At 36.9% G+C, this 17,206-nt stretch overlaps 1 protein-coding gene across 3 annotated transcripts in view; it reads right to left on the bottom strand.

The window, feature by feature from the left end:
- MGAT4B (alpha-1,3-mannosyl-glycoprotein 4-beta-N-acetylglucosaminyltransferase B) overlaps window positions 1–17,206 on the bottom strand; it is a 113,429-nt gene that overhangs the window by 28,413 nt on the left and 67,810 nt on the right. For all 3 annotated transcript variants that reach the window (XM_058173827.1, XM_058173828.1, XM_058173825.1), the window contains exons 3-7: window positions 16,070–16,210; window positions 13,095–13,228; window positions 7,037–7,083; window positions 1,847–1,960; window positions 1,140–1,215 (exon numbers count right to left, since the gene is read on the bottom strand). In XM_058173827.1, the coding sequence (XP_058029810.1) occupies window positions 1,140–1,215; window positions 1,847–1,960; window positions 7,037–7,083; window positions 13,095–13,228; window positions 16,070–16,210 (512 nt within the window). The remainder of the gene's footprint in view (window positions 1–1,139; window positions 1,216–1,846; window positions 1,961–7,036; window positions 7,084–13,094; window positions 13,229–16,069; window positions 16,211–17,206) is intronic.

Raw genomic sequence — 17,206 nt, 5'->3', positions numbered from 1 at the left:
CTTGCCACAGCATGACTGTATGTGACAGAATGGAGAAGACTATACTTCATACCCTTATCAGTACATGCTCTATGGATGTGTGCTATTGGAGATAAGTATTTTGGATATGCTAATGTGAAAAATATAGCATTCTTCTGAAACTCAGTCAGTGTGCTAGACATTCCAGACTCTAGCTTTTTAAAAAGTGATCAGAATTGTTCCTTTGGATTTGTCTATGTGATGTTGGATACATATTCTATACATACTGGTACCTACCAACATACCTAAACCTTCTTGATTGTATCTAAAAACTTCTTAAATTAATTCCCATAGCATCAGTGCTGATATGCTTGGTTTCTAAACATAGTATTTCAGGCCTATAGTAATATCTACTAGGGACAAATAAAATAAAGGAACTGATAGCGCTGTTTAAACAATAATCTGCAAGCTGAAAGTGTTCTTAGAGACACAGTGTGGGTCCACTATCTCATTGGTTCCCCACGCTGTAGTTCAGAGGCAGAAGCTAGAAAATGAAATTTCCCACTATTAACAGCAGGAAAGCAGCAGTATTGATCAGAGATACAATCAAGGAGCTAAAGTTGAAGTCTTTCCACTCCATAATTACTCTGAGAAGGATTATCAGAAAAGACTTTCATTTCCTCAACAAAAAGATCCCTGTCAAAGCCAGTTACTCTGCTGCTATTAACAGCAGTGCAAGAGTGACCTTTTTCCAGTGCTCCTGATGTAAGGGGGAAGAGGAGATTCTATGTGTGCCTCCAATAATTCTGGCCGTGCTCTCCAACAATTATCCACATAGCTGTTGAAGAGTTTGGAAAGAGTAAATCCCCCAAAGTGTTGCTCATTAGTTCTTTATAGCTGATTTTTCCTCTTTACACCAGAAGATACAATAACCCTTGCTCCAATGAATGGACTTTTATCGGAAAGTTTGAGCAAGTATTGCCTTCCAGAGTTTTTGAATTACTTTCCCACAAACCCTTGCCATTTGTTTTGAAACTGGATTGAGGAGAACTATAGATTTTTTTTTTTAAATGGCAGAATCTAGGTTGCCTATTCTGGGTTTGAGGCACCATATTTCTTACTTGGGGGAAAAAAACAGATACAGACAATGAAACATAAACTTTGAGCATCATAAAACTTACCTGAACATAATATATGCCTTTGGATTGTGCATACATCATTAAAAAGCAATAATCTAAATTCTGTTTAGTTCTCCACCTACAACAGCACACAAAACAAAATACTGTTATTTTGTTGGGCGATATTTTCTGGGTAGGTATCAGCTACATCTGGCAAAAGATTAATCAGACACTCAAATATGAAGACTTCTAGTTCTGTTGTAAGCCCAGCGTTATAACGTTATTTTGGATTTCAACTGACATTCCCATCGCTCCCATTGCTTTTCCCCAGTAAGCGATGGAGATATATAGCATCAACAGTGGGATTGTGGTAGGAGCAAAGAATTAAATCCCTCTACTGCGCTAAGCTTAATCATCTGCTCCTCCACAACAACTATAATGTTCTTCCAAACCTGTCAAGCAAATCCAGTTGCATTCATAACATCAGATGCAATTTGATCGTATTCTATGTTCCACTGGGGTTATGTAATATCATAGAAACAAATATTCACACAATATTAGACTAATTTATTTGAGGGTGCTTTTTTTTTTTTTTAAGCGGAGGAAGCATACATACTACCAAGCACCCAATGACTATTTATTATACTTCTTCTAAATGCCATATGCTTTCTTCTAAGCAAGTTTAAAAACCCATTATAAAGCCATGTAATAAAATATAACAAGCCTTGCTAGCCTAGCATATCACTTTAAATCAAATTGCCTGGAATTACCTGACTCTTTCTTTAGGGTCACCGAAAGATTCTCGCAGCCGGGAGAAATCTGGATAGAAGTGTGGAGAAGGGGAAATAACCTCTAACAGACCAGAATGTATTTCATTGGGGAATCTGAGAGAGAGGAAGAGGTAAGGAAAACAATTGTCATTTTCTGTAAAAAGGAAAATGGAATTTAACCACGGTCATGATTAACAGCCTAAAACCTAAGACATATCTCCAGGAAATATTAACAACTTTGAACAAAGGTGCTACAGGAGATGTGATGCTTTGAAGCCCTATTTTAAGTTGAAAAAACATAAATAAGGATATTTATGTCCCTTTTAAAAAAAGCCCTCCCTGCTTGCTCTTCTCAACTGTAGCTTTCTTGATCCATTGACCTTCAGTTTTTAGTTCCTGAAATTTAACAAGCCAGATGGAAGCAGATGTTAGATTCTTCAGTGATATTCATGCCTCTTTGCATACTGGTTGTTTTGAAAGCTAGTTGTTTTTGGAGCTGCTCCAGAATTATTTTTAATGATAACCTCTGCAGATTACATACTGATTGCCCTGATCATTATACATTATACAAGGAATTGAACTGAAAGATTAGGTCATCACTTAATAGCTTATTCACTATGTTAAATCTTTACTGAGTAAATGCAAGGAGAAAACACATGATTTACAGTATATAGAGAGAACAAATGGTTAAAAACAGGGAAAAGAAAGCAAGAAAAGAAAGCAATTCAAGGCTATGGCAACCCTGATTAACCTCTTATACATATACATTGATATTTTTTCTTCAGGAATACCCACTCAAAAGGAAAACTGGTGGTGAGCTTAACCTTACTAAATACGTTTTTCTGGAAAAGCTCAAAAGAATTATCACAATGTTTTTAGCTCAGAAAGCATTCGATTCCTCCCTTTTCCTCAACTAAATCAGACTGAGAAACCAACTTTGTTTACTCTAACTGTATTGTACTGTAATTCCCATCTTTCTAGGCATTACTCACTAGGAGATAATTAAAATCGGATTCCAACTAGACTCACAGAGACCAGGCTAAATGTTTAGCTCTGGTGGTGCAGTGGTTAGAATGCAGTACTGCAGGCTATTTCTGCTGGCTGCTTATAATTTGGTAGTTCGAATCTCACCAGGCTCAAGGTTGACTCAGCCTTCCACCGTTCCGAGGTCAGTAAAATGAGGACCCAGATTGTTGGGGGCAAGATGCTGACTCTGTAAACCACTTAGAGAGGGCTGTAAAGCACTATGAAGCGGTATATAAGTCTAAGAACTATTGTTAAGTGCCATTTCTTCTTTGTTTTGTCTAAATGGCCTTTTTCTTTCTTACCTCACTCACAGTACAGTCATTCCCTACTTATTGTCTGGTAGCCTAAAGGTAGTTTTTAATCTTTGACTTTGTACCCACCTATAATCCCAAGCATGTATTTGAAAACCATCATCTTAATATTTTGTCAACATACAAAAATATATTAGCAATAGGCAGCAATATCCTTCAGATTAGATTACCATCCAGTAATAGTTTCTAATTCTTCAGATTGAAAACCAACAGTCTAAAATCATAGGTGCTTGCTGCAAACTAAAATTATATTAAAATGATGATATATGCATGGTGACATCATGATATAAATCCCACTTTTTTGCATTTGTGTTCAAACTTGATTACACATGTTAATCTGGGAAGTGAAGAGATTTATTGATAAGTATAGTCAAGGATAAAGATCTAAACTGGATAGATTTTGAGTACTTTATAAAAAAATCCTTTGGATCCCAAAGTATGGAGATACCTTTTAAATTAAAAAAAAAATCCTACCATAACTCAGGCATTTGGTACCGCTGTTATATTGGTAATGGACAGTAATGGAAGAAGAAATATCTAAACAATGAATGCTATTTAAGTTTTCATAAATGTGTAAAGTCCCAAGGATATAAAATATGAACATTTATTTATTAGAGAACATCACATTTCAATAAAAATGGCAAGCAAAACCAAATATATCAATAATATGCAACAGTCCTTTTTCAGCTACTGTATCAATTTAGTTATCTATATTTAATTTTAATTATCTTTCTATTAATGAATTGTTTCTGTTTTGGATTACTAAATACACAATTCCAATAATTTTTTTATAGAAATTATTTTTATGTATTTTTTCTGTAGCTGAATAATTCAATGAAATCAAGAAAAGGTACAATGGTACCTCTTCTATGAAATGACATCCTAATACAAATATTTGATACGGTTCTAAGAAATAAAAGATCCAATACAGTGATGTTATGTTTTCAAAGTGGCTTTTACTTTAAAACACATTCAAAGATTTTGAAGTTTTTCCCTTTCAGAAGAAAAAAAAACACTATATACTAGTATATTATTTTTTAAAAAAAAATTAAACAAGGATTCATCAGTTAAGGATCAGTTAAAGGGCTATTAAGAAGAAATTGTGGTTCAGCTAAGTTCATACATAGAATTATATCAATATAATAATAAGCCCTTGAACTCTCAAGAGGTCTGTGACTTTTTTTAATGTCTTAAATATCTAATTTGACAAATGAGGACTATTGCTGAGAGACAAAGAATAGGCTGTCTACATTTAGCCTAATTAAAAAGTACAACCCTCCTATTTCCTGCTGATATTGTGCTCCTTTAAATTAATTTTCTTCCTGCAATATTTGATCTGTGACTTCTTATTCCTAATATTGTTTTCTTGCTGCACAGCAATTTCTTTTTCCTCTCTGTGTCATCTAAGACTTGTGTTTCCCCTTCCAGCGCACTTCAGCCTATTAAATTTAAAGAAGATAAAGCAAGCAATTTTACAGGGAGGAGAAAAAGCAAATTGGTAAGTTAATCAAAGGAAAAGTTTGAGGTACTTGACCTTAGCAGGTGGTAGCACCACCCCAATATTGTTTGGATTTGAAAGCTAAGCTGTTTTGGTTCTTGTTAATAATGACTACCAGAAATAATGTGGTTACATGTTAGACTAGGATCAAGCAAAGCATCCCTAAAGAGGGCAAAATAAAACTATTTCTCTACTGTTACCAAATAAATTACATACATGAAGTTATCAGGAGTCAAGAGACTCAAGGTCATTTTTACTATTAACCAAAAGTACTTAAGAGAGAATTACTTGTTTAGACCATAACATCCATCATTGTCTATTACATATAAATCCTATTTGTTTTATTTATTTATTAAACCAATTTATATGGCCAACCAACAGTGAATCTGGGTGATGTACAACAAAGCTAAATCAGTTAATAAATACATCAAAAAGTAAAAACCAAATTAAAATAGATAACAATAGACAAGACTATGTTAAAAGTAACAGAGCCAATTCATTAGTTCACCTGTCCGATGGGGTCTCCAAGCCTGTTAGCATAACTAGGTCTTGAGGGACCTCTGGAAGCTCAACAGTGAGAAGGCCAACCTCAGGGGGTAGAAGATTCTACAGCATGGATGCTATTGAAGAAAAGGCCTACTATCTAGGACCCACCAAATGTAGGTCCCTAGGTGACAAACCCAGTAGTGAAATCCAATTTTTTTTTACTACAGGTTCTGTGGGTGTGGCTTGGTGGGCAAGGTGTGGCTTGGTGGGTGTGGCAGGGGAAGGATACTGCAAAATCTCCATTCCCACTCCACTCCTAGGGGAAGGATATTGCAAAATCTACATTCCCCCCAGACTCTGGGGCTGGCCAGAGGTGGTATTTGCCGGTTCTCCAAACTGCTCAAAATTTCCGCTACCGGTTCTCCAGAACCTGTCAAAACCTGCTGGATTTCACCCCTGGACAAACCCTATAATGTGACCTCCCTGATGGATCTGGAAGGACAGGCAGATAAAACCAGGAAAAGGCACTCTGCCAAATAACCCAGTCCCATGACATGAAGAGCTTTAAAAGTTAACACCGGAACCTTGAATTGGACCCAGAAACAAACTGCTAACTAATGCAGCTCATAAAACAGAAATGTATAACATGTGCTCTATCAGAAACTCATGCAACTGCTTATACTGCTGCATTTTGCATCAGCTAAATTTCAGGATATTCTTGAAGAGCGGCCCCATGTATAGTACATTGCAGTAATCTAACAGGGAGGTAACAAGAGTGTGAGTGATCATGAGTGATTTCCCCCTATCTAAGAATAGGCACAACTGCTGCACAAATATGAAATTCTGCAATGGCCCTTCTAGCCACAACTGTCACCTGCTTTTCCATTTTTTTTTTGGTAATGCTGTGCCAAGAAGCAAAACAATACAGAGAGAACAGTCAGGATTCATGCTGCAAAACACAAGTGGTGGGTTCTTCTGCATTGAAACCACAGTGCTCCCATCTCAGTTATTACATCTCTGACCACAATGCAGAACAGTAGCTAGGTCAGCTCAAATCTCTCCATGATCCTCCTCAAGTTCTGATCTTAGCTACTGCCATTAATAGGCAACTTGCAGAATGGAGGAGTAGTAATGAAGTCAGGGACTCTTCTATTACCATTATCTTCTAATCTTCCTGTCCTCTGGTGTCTGCAGCTTCTAATTCCTGCCCATCATCCTTTTCAACTCTGCTAATAATTAAAAATAATCCACCAGTGTCTCCTTCCAAATCATTTTAAAAAGTCCAGGTCAGATGAAGAAACTATGACACTGAAAAAAATACACCAAGAGAGAAATTAACTGTTAAATCAATGTGGAACTCAGGAGAAACCAGAGATGCAAATCTGATTGGAGTACAGGAGAAAGAATATGATCTAATGGAGGATATGGCATCAGGGAAGATGGAATATTGATGTCAACCAGAATGGAAGTGAACCTTACAGAAAACATTAATTCAATCTGAGTTCAGGACTGCTGACTACTATCTCACTTTCATGCTGGGATGCGTATAAAAAACATAGTTTGCCCTGGGCTCATATAAATCTAAGTTAGTAGCACTTGTTATATAGCCTATAGCCAGCATAAAAAGACATCTTACTTTTCCTAATAATGTTTCCTGACAAAAAGTAATGGAGCAGCAGGGAAAGATAACTAGATTGTTCCATGACTGATGAAAATTAGCAACTGGTTTTAAACAAACCAGGAAAAAGTCATGCAATTCAGTCCAAATTACTAAAATAGACCAATGACACAACTTACAATATTGAAACATTTTCTATCAAACAAAGAAAAATCCCATACAATGAAATGAAATTGCAGAATAATACTTACAAGCTTTTGATATTTTCTGCAACTCCTGTGGTATATTGTGGATCTGTCTGTAAGAAAAATTTCAATAACAAAAGAAAATAAACAGACAAAAGTTAAGAAGTCATTGATGTATTGATATTGTATCTAAAATAATCAGTTCTGCTCTATGCCAAAATTTCTTTGGAAATGCTGCTTTGTATATTTCATTTTAAACCCAGTTAAAGCAAGAATGAAAATATTTGCTAGGCTGCTACGTGAACAAAGTTCTGGGATCAAACATATCACCAGTTGTAGTAATTAACTTTAAGAAATTTCAGTGTGCATTAATATAGAAGGCAACCATCCCGATCTATCTTTCAGACAAATCAAACTACAAGCCCTATCATTCCGAGCAAGCTGAGCACTGTATTCTATTACAGGTGGATACCACACTTTGAGGAAAAGTTGATGCAAAGTAGTTCCTCACTATAATATTTTAAGGTGTTTAGTAATAAGCAACAGATTAAAGACCTATGAACCCCTACATAGTATGATGAGGATTACGTGCCATCACATCATTGTTGAATTTTAGTGACTATATTCTCTATGATGATCTATCCCCAACTTGGTCTTTCAGCATTTTCAACCGTGCATTCATCACCACCTTGCTGCAGGCTGTCGTCTCACCCTTCCTTCCACCTTTCCTAGTATTTGAGCCTTCTCCAGAGCGCTAGGATTTCACATAATGTGTTCAAACTAGGATAATTTGAGCCTGGGCATTAATGCTTTGAATAAGAACTCTGGATTAATTTGTCTGATGATCCATTTGTTTGCGTTCTTGGCTTCTAAATTTCCTTACATTCCAGGAATTTTTCAAAAGAAAAAAGCATGAGCAACAGTGCAACATAGCCTTAAGCAGAAACTCTTTATGGCAAAGTCCCTTGCAGACAGAGAGATAGGAGCTGTCTTGTGAGTAACAGCAAACAAACACAGAACTCCAAAAATACAGAAAATCTGCTGCAGTTTATTCTTCCCAGATGCTTAAGCATTCAGAGTCTGGGGCAGAAAACAAACAGTCTGTTTGGCATGTCAGCAGCACTCAAAATTAAATTCTCAAAATAAAATATCAAACTAAGGGAGAAAAATGGGACAAGCAGCAGCAGTTGAGGCTCATTATCCTGCTTTCCACCAGCAGACTCAATGTTTTATAATATCATTGTGTTAATATTGTTCCCAAACCCATGTAGTCTTGATAATGTTGACGAAGGCACCCACTTATAGCCAAAGAGTTTCTAATTTTTCCCTCTTCCTAGCACAAGTACAAATACAAGTACAGGGTCTTCATTTTTTCAGATCAACTGGATGTTGATCCATTGGTTGTGGACAGGAATTCACTGACCAGTTTGTCACCAGAGTCTGACAATGTGGACTGGGAGAGAGTGACTGGCCTAATGTCACACAGAAGCAGAGAGGAAATCCTACTGTTTCGCACCGGTTCAAGCGAATCAGTAGTGATAAAAGCTACTGGTTCAGCAAACCGGTAGTAAAAAAAAGCTACCGGTTGGTCCGAACCAGTATTTCCAATGATCAGCTGTGCCAGAATTGCTAGTGACTCTAAATCTCACAGCACAGCTGCTTCCCCCCCCCCACTGTTCTGCTTACCTTCCCAAGCCTCCTTTTTCCATGTGCAGTGCACATTTGGCATGCACTGTGCATGTGGCATCATGCATGTGCGGGCAGTGAACCGGTGGCAAATTGGGGAGGATTTCACCACTGCACAGAAGGCTTTCACTCCTAGGACAGGACTAGAACTCACAATCTCCTGATTTTTTGCCTTGTACTTTAACCACTAAATCAAACTATATCAAGGCAGAATTGGAATTGCCAGAAGAGCAGACACAGTCAGAAATCATGTGCAGGATACTATTTGTCTCTTTAAAATACAAAGACAAATTACGAATCATCACATACTATAGCTGATAACTAGAATTACTTGTTTGTGAGATGGGTGGCTATATAAATTATGAAAAAATAAATAAAATGCAATTTAGGTGCAACTAGTTAACTAATATACACTCTGCTGGAGTATCAGTGGTTTTGTAAGCAGTGCAGTATTTTTTAAAGTGTCAGATTTGGGAAAGGAATCTCAGCAGTTAGTATTGTTCATCTAAAAAATAAATACTACAGTTTCTTGTTACCGGTGGTTCCATACTCTGTGGTTAGGCACATTCACAGTTGCTGAGAGATAAGATTTTGGTTTCTGTAGTATGGGGTTTTAGATACTAATAGTTGTTTTTTGGTACTTTGTGGAGGTGCAAAAATGGCAATGGACTTCTACTCATAACATAAAATACGAGTTTTCAGGATTTTAGGATTGGAATTGAGAGTGCTAGGCTGGAATGAATATTTGCATGTTTTATTGGATCTGCATAGCTATTATTCTAATGTTATTAGAATAATATTCTAATATTAATATTAATATTAGAATAATATTCTAATAACAATAACATGCTATTATTCTAATGTTCTTTCTGCGCCAACTCAATAAGCTCAAACTGCCCAAGGAGCTGCTGATCCAGTTCTACAGAGGAATTATTGAGTCTGTCATTTGCACCTCTATAACTGTCTGGTTCGGTTCTGCAACCCAACAAGAAAAACACAGACTTCAGAGGATAATTAGAACTGCAGAAAAAATAATTGCTACCAACCTGCCTTCCATTGAGGATCTGTATACTGCGCGAATCAAGAAGAGGGCCGTGAAAATATTTGCAGATCCCTCGCATCCTGGACATAAACTGTTTCAACTCCTACCCTCAAAACGACGCTATAGAGCACTGCACACCAGAACAACTAGACACAAGAACAGTTTTTTCCCGAAGGCCATCACTCTGCTAAACAAATAATTCCCTCAGCACTGTCAGACTATTACTGAATCTGCACTACTATTAATCGTTTCATAGTTCCCATCACCAATCTCTTTCCACTTAGGACTGTATGACTATAACTTGTTGCTGGCAATCCTTATGATTTATATTGATATATTGACCATCAATTGTGTTGTAAATGTTGTACCTTGATGAAGGTATCTTCTCTTTTATGTACACTGAGAGCATATGCACCAAGACAAATTCCTTGTGTGTCCAATCACACTTGGCCAATAAAAAATTCTATTCTATTCTATTCTATTACTGCTTTAAATATGCATTCGGCCAAGCAGCTTGGTCTTATTACAGAAGAAGAGAACTTCCTATCCCCTAAACAGTTACTCTATAGTTAGAGCACAACCTGTGCACTCAACTCCCAGAATTCCTCAGCTATTACTGAGAATTATGGGACTTGAACCATGCATCTGGAAGTGGCTGGGATTAGGGAATTCTAGCTAAGAGAATTCCTTCTCCTACGTAATAAGCTGAACTCACTTTTTACATAGTGCAATGCCCAAAAGTTTTATCTGGCTTTACTAATAAAAAACAACAACTTTATACTTCTTTTTTTTTCTGTTTTCTTCTACACTAGGATCCTATGTGCTATTAAATCAGGAGCAATGCTTTTGATTGTTCAAAGGTGGTACAGTCCAGCATTTCCTTCATGCATTCAGTCTACAAATACCATCTTAATACTAAGTCTGAATAGCAGATCTCATGGCTGGAAAATGGGGAATGTAACTTTTGGATTTTCTGATTCTCTATATTTTGCAATACACCACCTGAATTTAATTAAAAGTTTGTACATTGTTTTGCATTATTTTAATTGTTGATGTAGTATAGTAAAAAGAAAAAAATTAAAATACCAAAAAATAATAAAATGTCAGGTATCTGGGCAACTAGATCAACCCCAAATGTTTCTCTACTCTCCGGCTGATAATAACAGCAATAAAGAGCAGCAACTTGACTAAAGTGACTATTCAAATATTTTTAAAGTACACTTTTTTCTGCTACTGACTCTATAAACATCCTTAGTGGAAGTTAAGCATGACTGTTATATGCTTACTGGCAAAGTACATGTCAACCTTGTGAAATAGACAAGATAGGAAGGATGGCCAAGTGAGCTAATTCCACTTAATTGTACAGTTGCATCAAGAGAATCCTGTCTGGCTGAAAGTTCATTTCTCCCTGTGTCCCCTTTTTGGCCTAAAACAGCGGCCCTCAACTTTTTGGGACTGGTTCCATGGAGAAATTTTTCCTCTCTTTTCTGGAGAGATTTTTCTGCAGACCAGAGTGGGCATGGTTTCACATGCTGCCTGTATCCTGTGGATAGCGCTTTGCTGGTTTGTGCGGTCTGGTTTCTGGCACGCCACAGCTGTTTGCCAGTGTACAGACCGGGGTTTTGGGACCCCTGGCCTAAGAAACTATGGAGAGTTTCTTCTGAGCTGTTTGGTCCATCTCCATTCCTGCTGTGGGCTAAGATGGCTTTTATCTGACTGTTCCCTTGGCTGCTTCTTCCTGTTTCCCAAGGTCATTCCCACATACCATTACAGTAAGGCTTTTTGATAATGGTAAAGTGTACATTGTTACTTGTATAATCTAACATATCAATTAACTAAAAGTATAGTTACTTCTTCTCTCAATTCCTTTTATCTTCTCCTATGATAAAAGATTAGCCAAAGAGAAAATACTATATCTCCTGTACTGAAATTCTACTTACTAGTCAACAAGAGAAAGGTATGTATTTAAAGTTTTGGATTTTTTTGTGACAGACCTGTAGAGAGGTGCTGACTCCTCCAAGCTATTGCAATTATTCAGTGTTTATCACAGATTAGTAGTAGTACAAATTTATTTATTAGATTTTTATCCCACCTTTATTACTTCAGAAGTAACTGAAGGTGGCAAACATACCACCTTCATTCCTTTCCTTTCCATATTCATTCCTTTCTCCACAACAATCCTGTAAGGTGGGTTGAGCTGAGAGAGAGCTGAAAGAGAGTGACTGGCCCAGAGTCAGCCATCTGGCTTTCATTGAATGTTCTGGGCCAACGATCCTAAACCAATTGCCCCTGTTGTGCCTGATAAACACATGTTGGGAGTAAGGCTGGCAAAATCAAAATGGCTGTGCCAGTGAGTTCACTTGGGTTACACGTCCAGAATTTTATTCAAAGTCCAGCTGTCCCTATTGCCACAACTATCTAACTGAGCCACAACAGTTATGATGGACCTTCTTTATATGCTAGAATGTATTGTCTAAATTAGAGGTCACATAACTTTACATCCTCTTTTCCACTAAGAATATTTTTTGCTTTCTGAACAGAGAACATTTTTTCCTTAATGGTGTGGGGCAAAATATTAAAACACGGCAATCACATCCTAACCAAAAATGTTGGAAATGAAAATTGAAAGTGAACATTAAAATTAGTTTTTCTCTCTACAATAGCAGGATGCAAAAGGTTCTGTTGCTTTAAGGGTTTTTGAAAAGGAAACAATTGTATTTCAAACTGGGGATAAATAACCACAATGGGAACACAGTAAGAAAACATGCATATACACATGCATATAAATCATAAGATAAACTGCAGCCATTGTTTATTAATGTGTTATGGTCATGCTAATTCTAGAGTTCAAAATCTGTTTTGATTAAAGGCATTCATTTAGAAAAAGCACATGCCTCGGTTTCAGCTCAGTTCTCAGTTCTATTATTATCTTATTATTTCTGCAACAAATCCTGAGAGAATATCACCAAGGCTCTTTTGGAGATAGCATTTCAGTAAACAATTCTCTCTAACTTTCTAAGAACAAACATCAACCAACCCAGTACAACTGAGATTAAAAGGACATATACAAATGTTCATTAGGCAGTAAACAGCCTTCTGCTAACATATTGACCCTCCACAGCTGAATACGCCCAAACATTGTTTCACATTTGAAATAGTCTACTGGGACCCATTGACAGGATATGGCTGATGATCCTTGTCGGACAGCAGCCTGAAGTTAGACTTCCCTCTCTGTGCCAAAGGAAAAGTTGGCTCATAACCATGTGAAAATCATTCTGCTATCTTATGACTAGCTGTGGCTTCCCAGTTCAGTACCAAGTTCTTTGCCAAGCACACAAAATGAGGATATAGAGCTAGGAAAGACAGATTCAAAAGCGAAAGGAACACTCATGTTACCTCAGCAATCAGGACGACAATGACAGAATCTTCCTTCTCCTGCTGGTTGAGCTCGGAGATCAAGGAGTTCAGGGTATCTGTCAAATATGAGTGGACCTCCCTTTTGACACTGGGGATCCCCATGACTATTGATACTGTAAAGGTGCAAAACAAAGCAGATGTGAAATTATCTTGCTAGCAACCAAACACTTTCTCACTATCTCACACCACTTTCAAAAGGAGTTCAATTCTCAGTTCTGTCAGTTGACCTATATTCTTGGGTATGAACTAATAAATAACGACATTCTATGTTGATCATCACAGCAGTTGCAAAGAAAATTTCTTTTTTTATAAAAAGACAACAGTGTTAAAAAAAAACCAACCTGAAGAGAGACTCAAGAGGAAAATCTTATATTTTATACTGGTATTTCAAAATGTTAAGTTCTGCAGTATCACGCTGTTGTGGTGCACTTTTCATTTATGCTTTGTTAGGCTGGTTGGTAATGTAATAACCAAGCAATTATGAGTTACTTAACAAAGCACTGTCCTGACTTTAAAATCCTGACTTAGCATTGGGTATGAATTCAGCAGCTCACTCGGGAGGGAAGAAAAGGATGAGAACAAGATTCGTTGGGGATAAAACAAGGTCCAGAGATAACCAGATGAAAGGAAAGGGAAAGGGAAAAGGGAAAGGAAACCACCATTAGGGTATTACAAAAAGGGTTAAATTCACCAGACAAGCAGTCCTTCTCAGGCAAAGAATAATCTTCATCTTTTTGGAACTCTGCATCTATCTGCATTTCCGTTCACAACTATTAATCTATAAATCCTCAGATTAATAGGTAATTAAGGAAATTTTTATTTTCCTATGATGTAAATATGATACATATAGGAGATCTGAGGAGATTAAGCCCTTACTGAATACATTGTTCCAGGGAAAACAAAGCGCTGGCTGTCGCTTTGGTGTCAAATTGAGCCAAATTAGGAAACTAGAATTGTCTTTTTGGCCTTAAAACATTTAGAAGGCCATGGAATGCTGATAAATTGAACAAAGAACTGGGAGATGAACAGAGCTCTGGGAAAGCAGAAGAAAATAACTCTCTTGAAAGAACCTGTGTTCAGAAATGCTGCCCCTTCTTTTACAACCTCATCGTCTTTGCAATTCTGACCCACAGTGATACTCTAATTGCTTCATGACCTTACTAAGCAATGATATCATTTATTTGATGAAATGCCTTGCTGCTATATCCAATCATATGTATAAAGAGGGACTGTAATGTCATCCCTATATACTCTGTCTTTGCATCACCAATAAACTAATCTATGCTTCAGTGTAACATATCCTGATCTCCAATTCTAGCATAGCCATAAAAAATTCTACATATATATGCAGGAAATGCAATATAATATATTTATATATTTTTATTATAATATGTATAATTGATTCTACAATACTAAAGCAATTCACAATCTAAATGATATTGTTTGTGTTCACACATGCTAAACCATAGTTTTTTAAAAAACATCTCTGCAGAATAAAGCATAATTGCCTGAGATTAAATATATATATAACACACACACACACAATGCCTTAAACTACAAGCTACATATGATAATATTTATTTGAACTGATTAGCTGCCTTATTCCAAGGACTCTAAGTTCATACAGAAACTTAAACCAAGGATTTTAAAACTTTACGATACCCGATCCTTAGAATGATAAATGGAGTTGTGTAATTCTCTTGCCAAGAATATTATTAATAACTTTATTGAGGTTGGGAAGATATCAATATATAACTTGTTTAATAAAATGTATTCTGCATATCAAATACAACAGTGATAAAAATTTTAAAAATTGAAGTTTCATTGGGTTTTTTTAAATCAAAATTTATAACTATATATTTTTATATTGTATAACGATATTATTCAATGGGAAGGATGATCTTGCTTATTTTCGCATAATCTTTGAAATCTGTAGTATTTTGAAAACAGCAATACTTATTTTTCTTTGTTTTCTATCAATATTTTTTTCCTTGGTAATACCAATTATAGAGAACTCTGACTTGCATAACTAGGATTGTTACGCAACATTTTCTTTAAGCATTACACATACACTGGTCACTTTTAGCTGTCTTCTTACCACCTCCCAAAAAAAGGTTTCCATTTTGAAAGGTTAGACATTTAAAATAACAGATGAAAATGCCAAAGTTCATTAAGACATATCTTTCTACTGAAAATCTGAAGTTTGTGGATGTACTAGCATCAGTAATAATGTTGGAGATTGCTAAGAGGAGATGAACAAAATGACATTCTGTTACTTAAATAATCATTTAATGTTACAGGTAATCCTCGACTTACAAGGATGGCCTGGCTGCGGGAACCTTGAGGTAAGCTGGTGTGAGGCACATTGGGCAGCTCCCCCTCCCCCTCCCACTGCAGCACCGTGAGCAACCAGACAGAATGGGGGGCCAGCTGGCTGCGCAGGCTGCTAAGTAGGGATTATTTTCAAGGGTAGGACTTATATTAGGTGCACACGTAAAAACATGGTAGGGCTTATTTTCGGGATAGGGCTTATTTTCAGGAAAGGGTGATTTAACAACTGCAGTGATTCACTTAACAACTGTATCAAGAAAGGTCCTACAATGGGACAAAAAATGTCTCACTTAGCAACAGAAATTTTGGGTTCAATTGTGGTTGTAAGTTGAGTACTACCTGCATTGTAATTTTAAGGAGCATTTTGCCTCTGCTGAGAAAAGGAGGTAGATAGACAAATGCAGTAATATGGAAAAATGCACACTCAAGTGCTATCTTTGAGCCAAAACTCTTTAAGCATTGGGACCAAAGTGCTCTTCATCCCCATGAGGGCATAACCCAGTTTGAGAGCTCCCACTTTAAACCACAAAGAAGCAAGTCATACTTCGGCAGAGCATTGTTGTGGGACTCCAGCTAGGATTAGGAAAGAATAACCACTGACTGAACGGTTGGCACCCACTTACCTCCAGTGCGCCCTTGTCCCAGATGAATGGCTGGCTGCAGGCTGTTCTCTTTTGACAACAAATGTGGCAAGTGATGGAAGATGGTTGGAAGATGCAGCACATTCTTGTTAGTGATATTCCACAGTTTTAGTTTTGTTTCATCTGGGGAAAAACAGGGGAACCCCGTGGATAATATATTCAGCCCCCTTTGCTGGACAGAACCATTTCATACACCATCTAACCAATTGAGATAACCATGTTGTGAAATAGTATAATGTTTTTCTTTTGAATCCTCTAATTTAATTTAACTTTAGCATGAAGTACCTAAAGCCCTAAAGAGCCATGCTTCACTCTTCCTCGATTGTTTGAAAAAAGGGAAACAGAAACTTATCAAATCAATAAAGGAGAATATTTGTAGCTCAGGGCTGAAATGGGAGTCCCTGGTGCTCTCTGAGCTAGGTTGTTATCTTGCAGATGTTTCATTCCCAAACTAGGTAACAGCATCGGTTTATTAAATCTCACAACCTAATTTTATTTAATATTTACTAGAGCCATGAAGCTGTTTAGATTAGTTCACCAAAAAATGTTTCAGACCTCACTGATACCACATTTTGGATATTGAATCTACAACACTACAAAGTTATGTTCTAAATTTGGGGCACTTGTATCCAAATGTATCCATGAAAATAAGTTTTTAATTGGAAAAGAACCCAGTGTATGTAAGGATCTGAAATCCAATTGTAAATGACGCCACTATTTTATGTTTTAGAAACAGACATCTTACATTTCAATTCAAATGAGAAGAATTTTCTATTATATGCCTTTTGAGTGCAATTAAATCCTTTATACACTTCATTTTAAACATTTTGATACAGCCTTTTGAAGCAGCAGAGGCTATAATCTCCAGAGGCCTCTCTTCTATGCCAATGTAACAGCTCTGCTTTAGGAGCTGCCCTGGTTGGCAGCTTATTTCTGGGTGCAATTCAAGGAGTTGGTTGCTTCCTATAAAGCCCTACATGGCACAGAGCCTAGTTACTTGAGGGACTGCCTGTCTCCCACAGTATCTGCCTGGCTGGTTCAGACAATCCAGATTCCATTGACTATACACTCCCATGATCAGCACTATGGAAGTCTGTCTTCTTTGTAGCAGCATCTGTA

Source organism: Ahaetulla prasina, chromosome 2 (genome assembly GCF_028640845.1).
Source record: "Ahaetulla prasina isolate Xishuangbanna chromosome 2, ASM2864084v1, whole genome shotgun sequence".
In the NCBI taxonomy this organism is placed as follows: Eukaryota; Metazoa; Chordata; class Lepidosauria; order Squamata; family Colubridae; genus Ahaetulla; species Ahaetulla prasina.
This window is presented reverse-complemented; position numbering and strand designations above follow the sequence as displayed.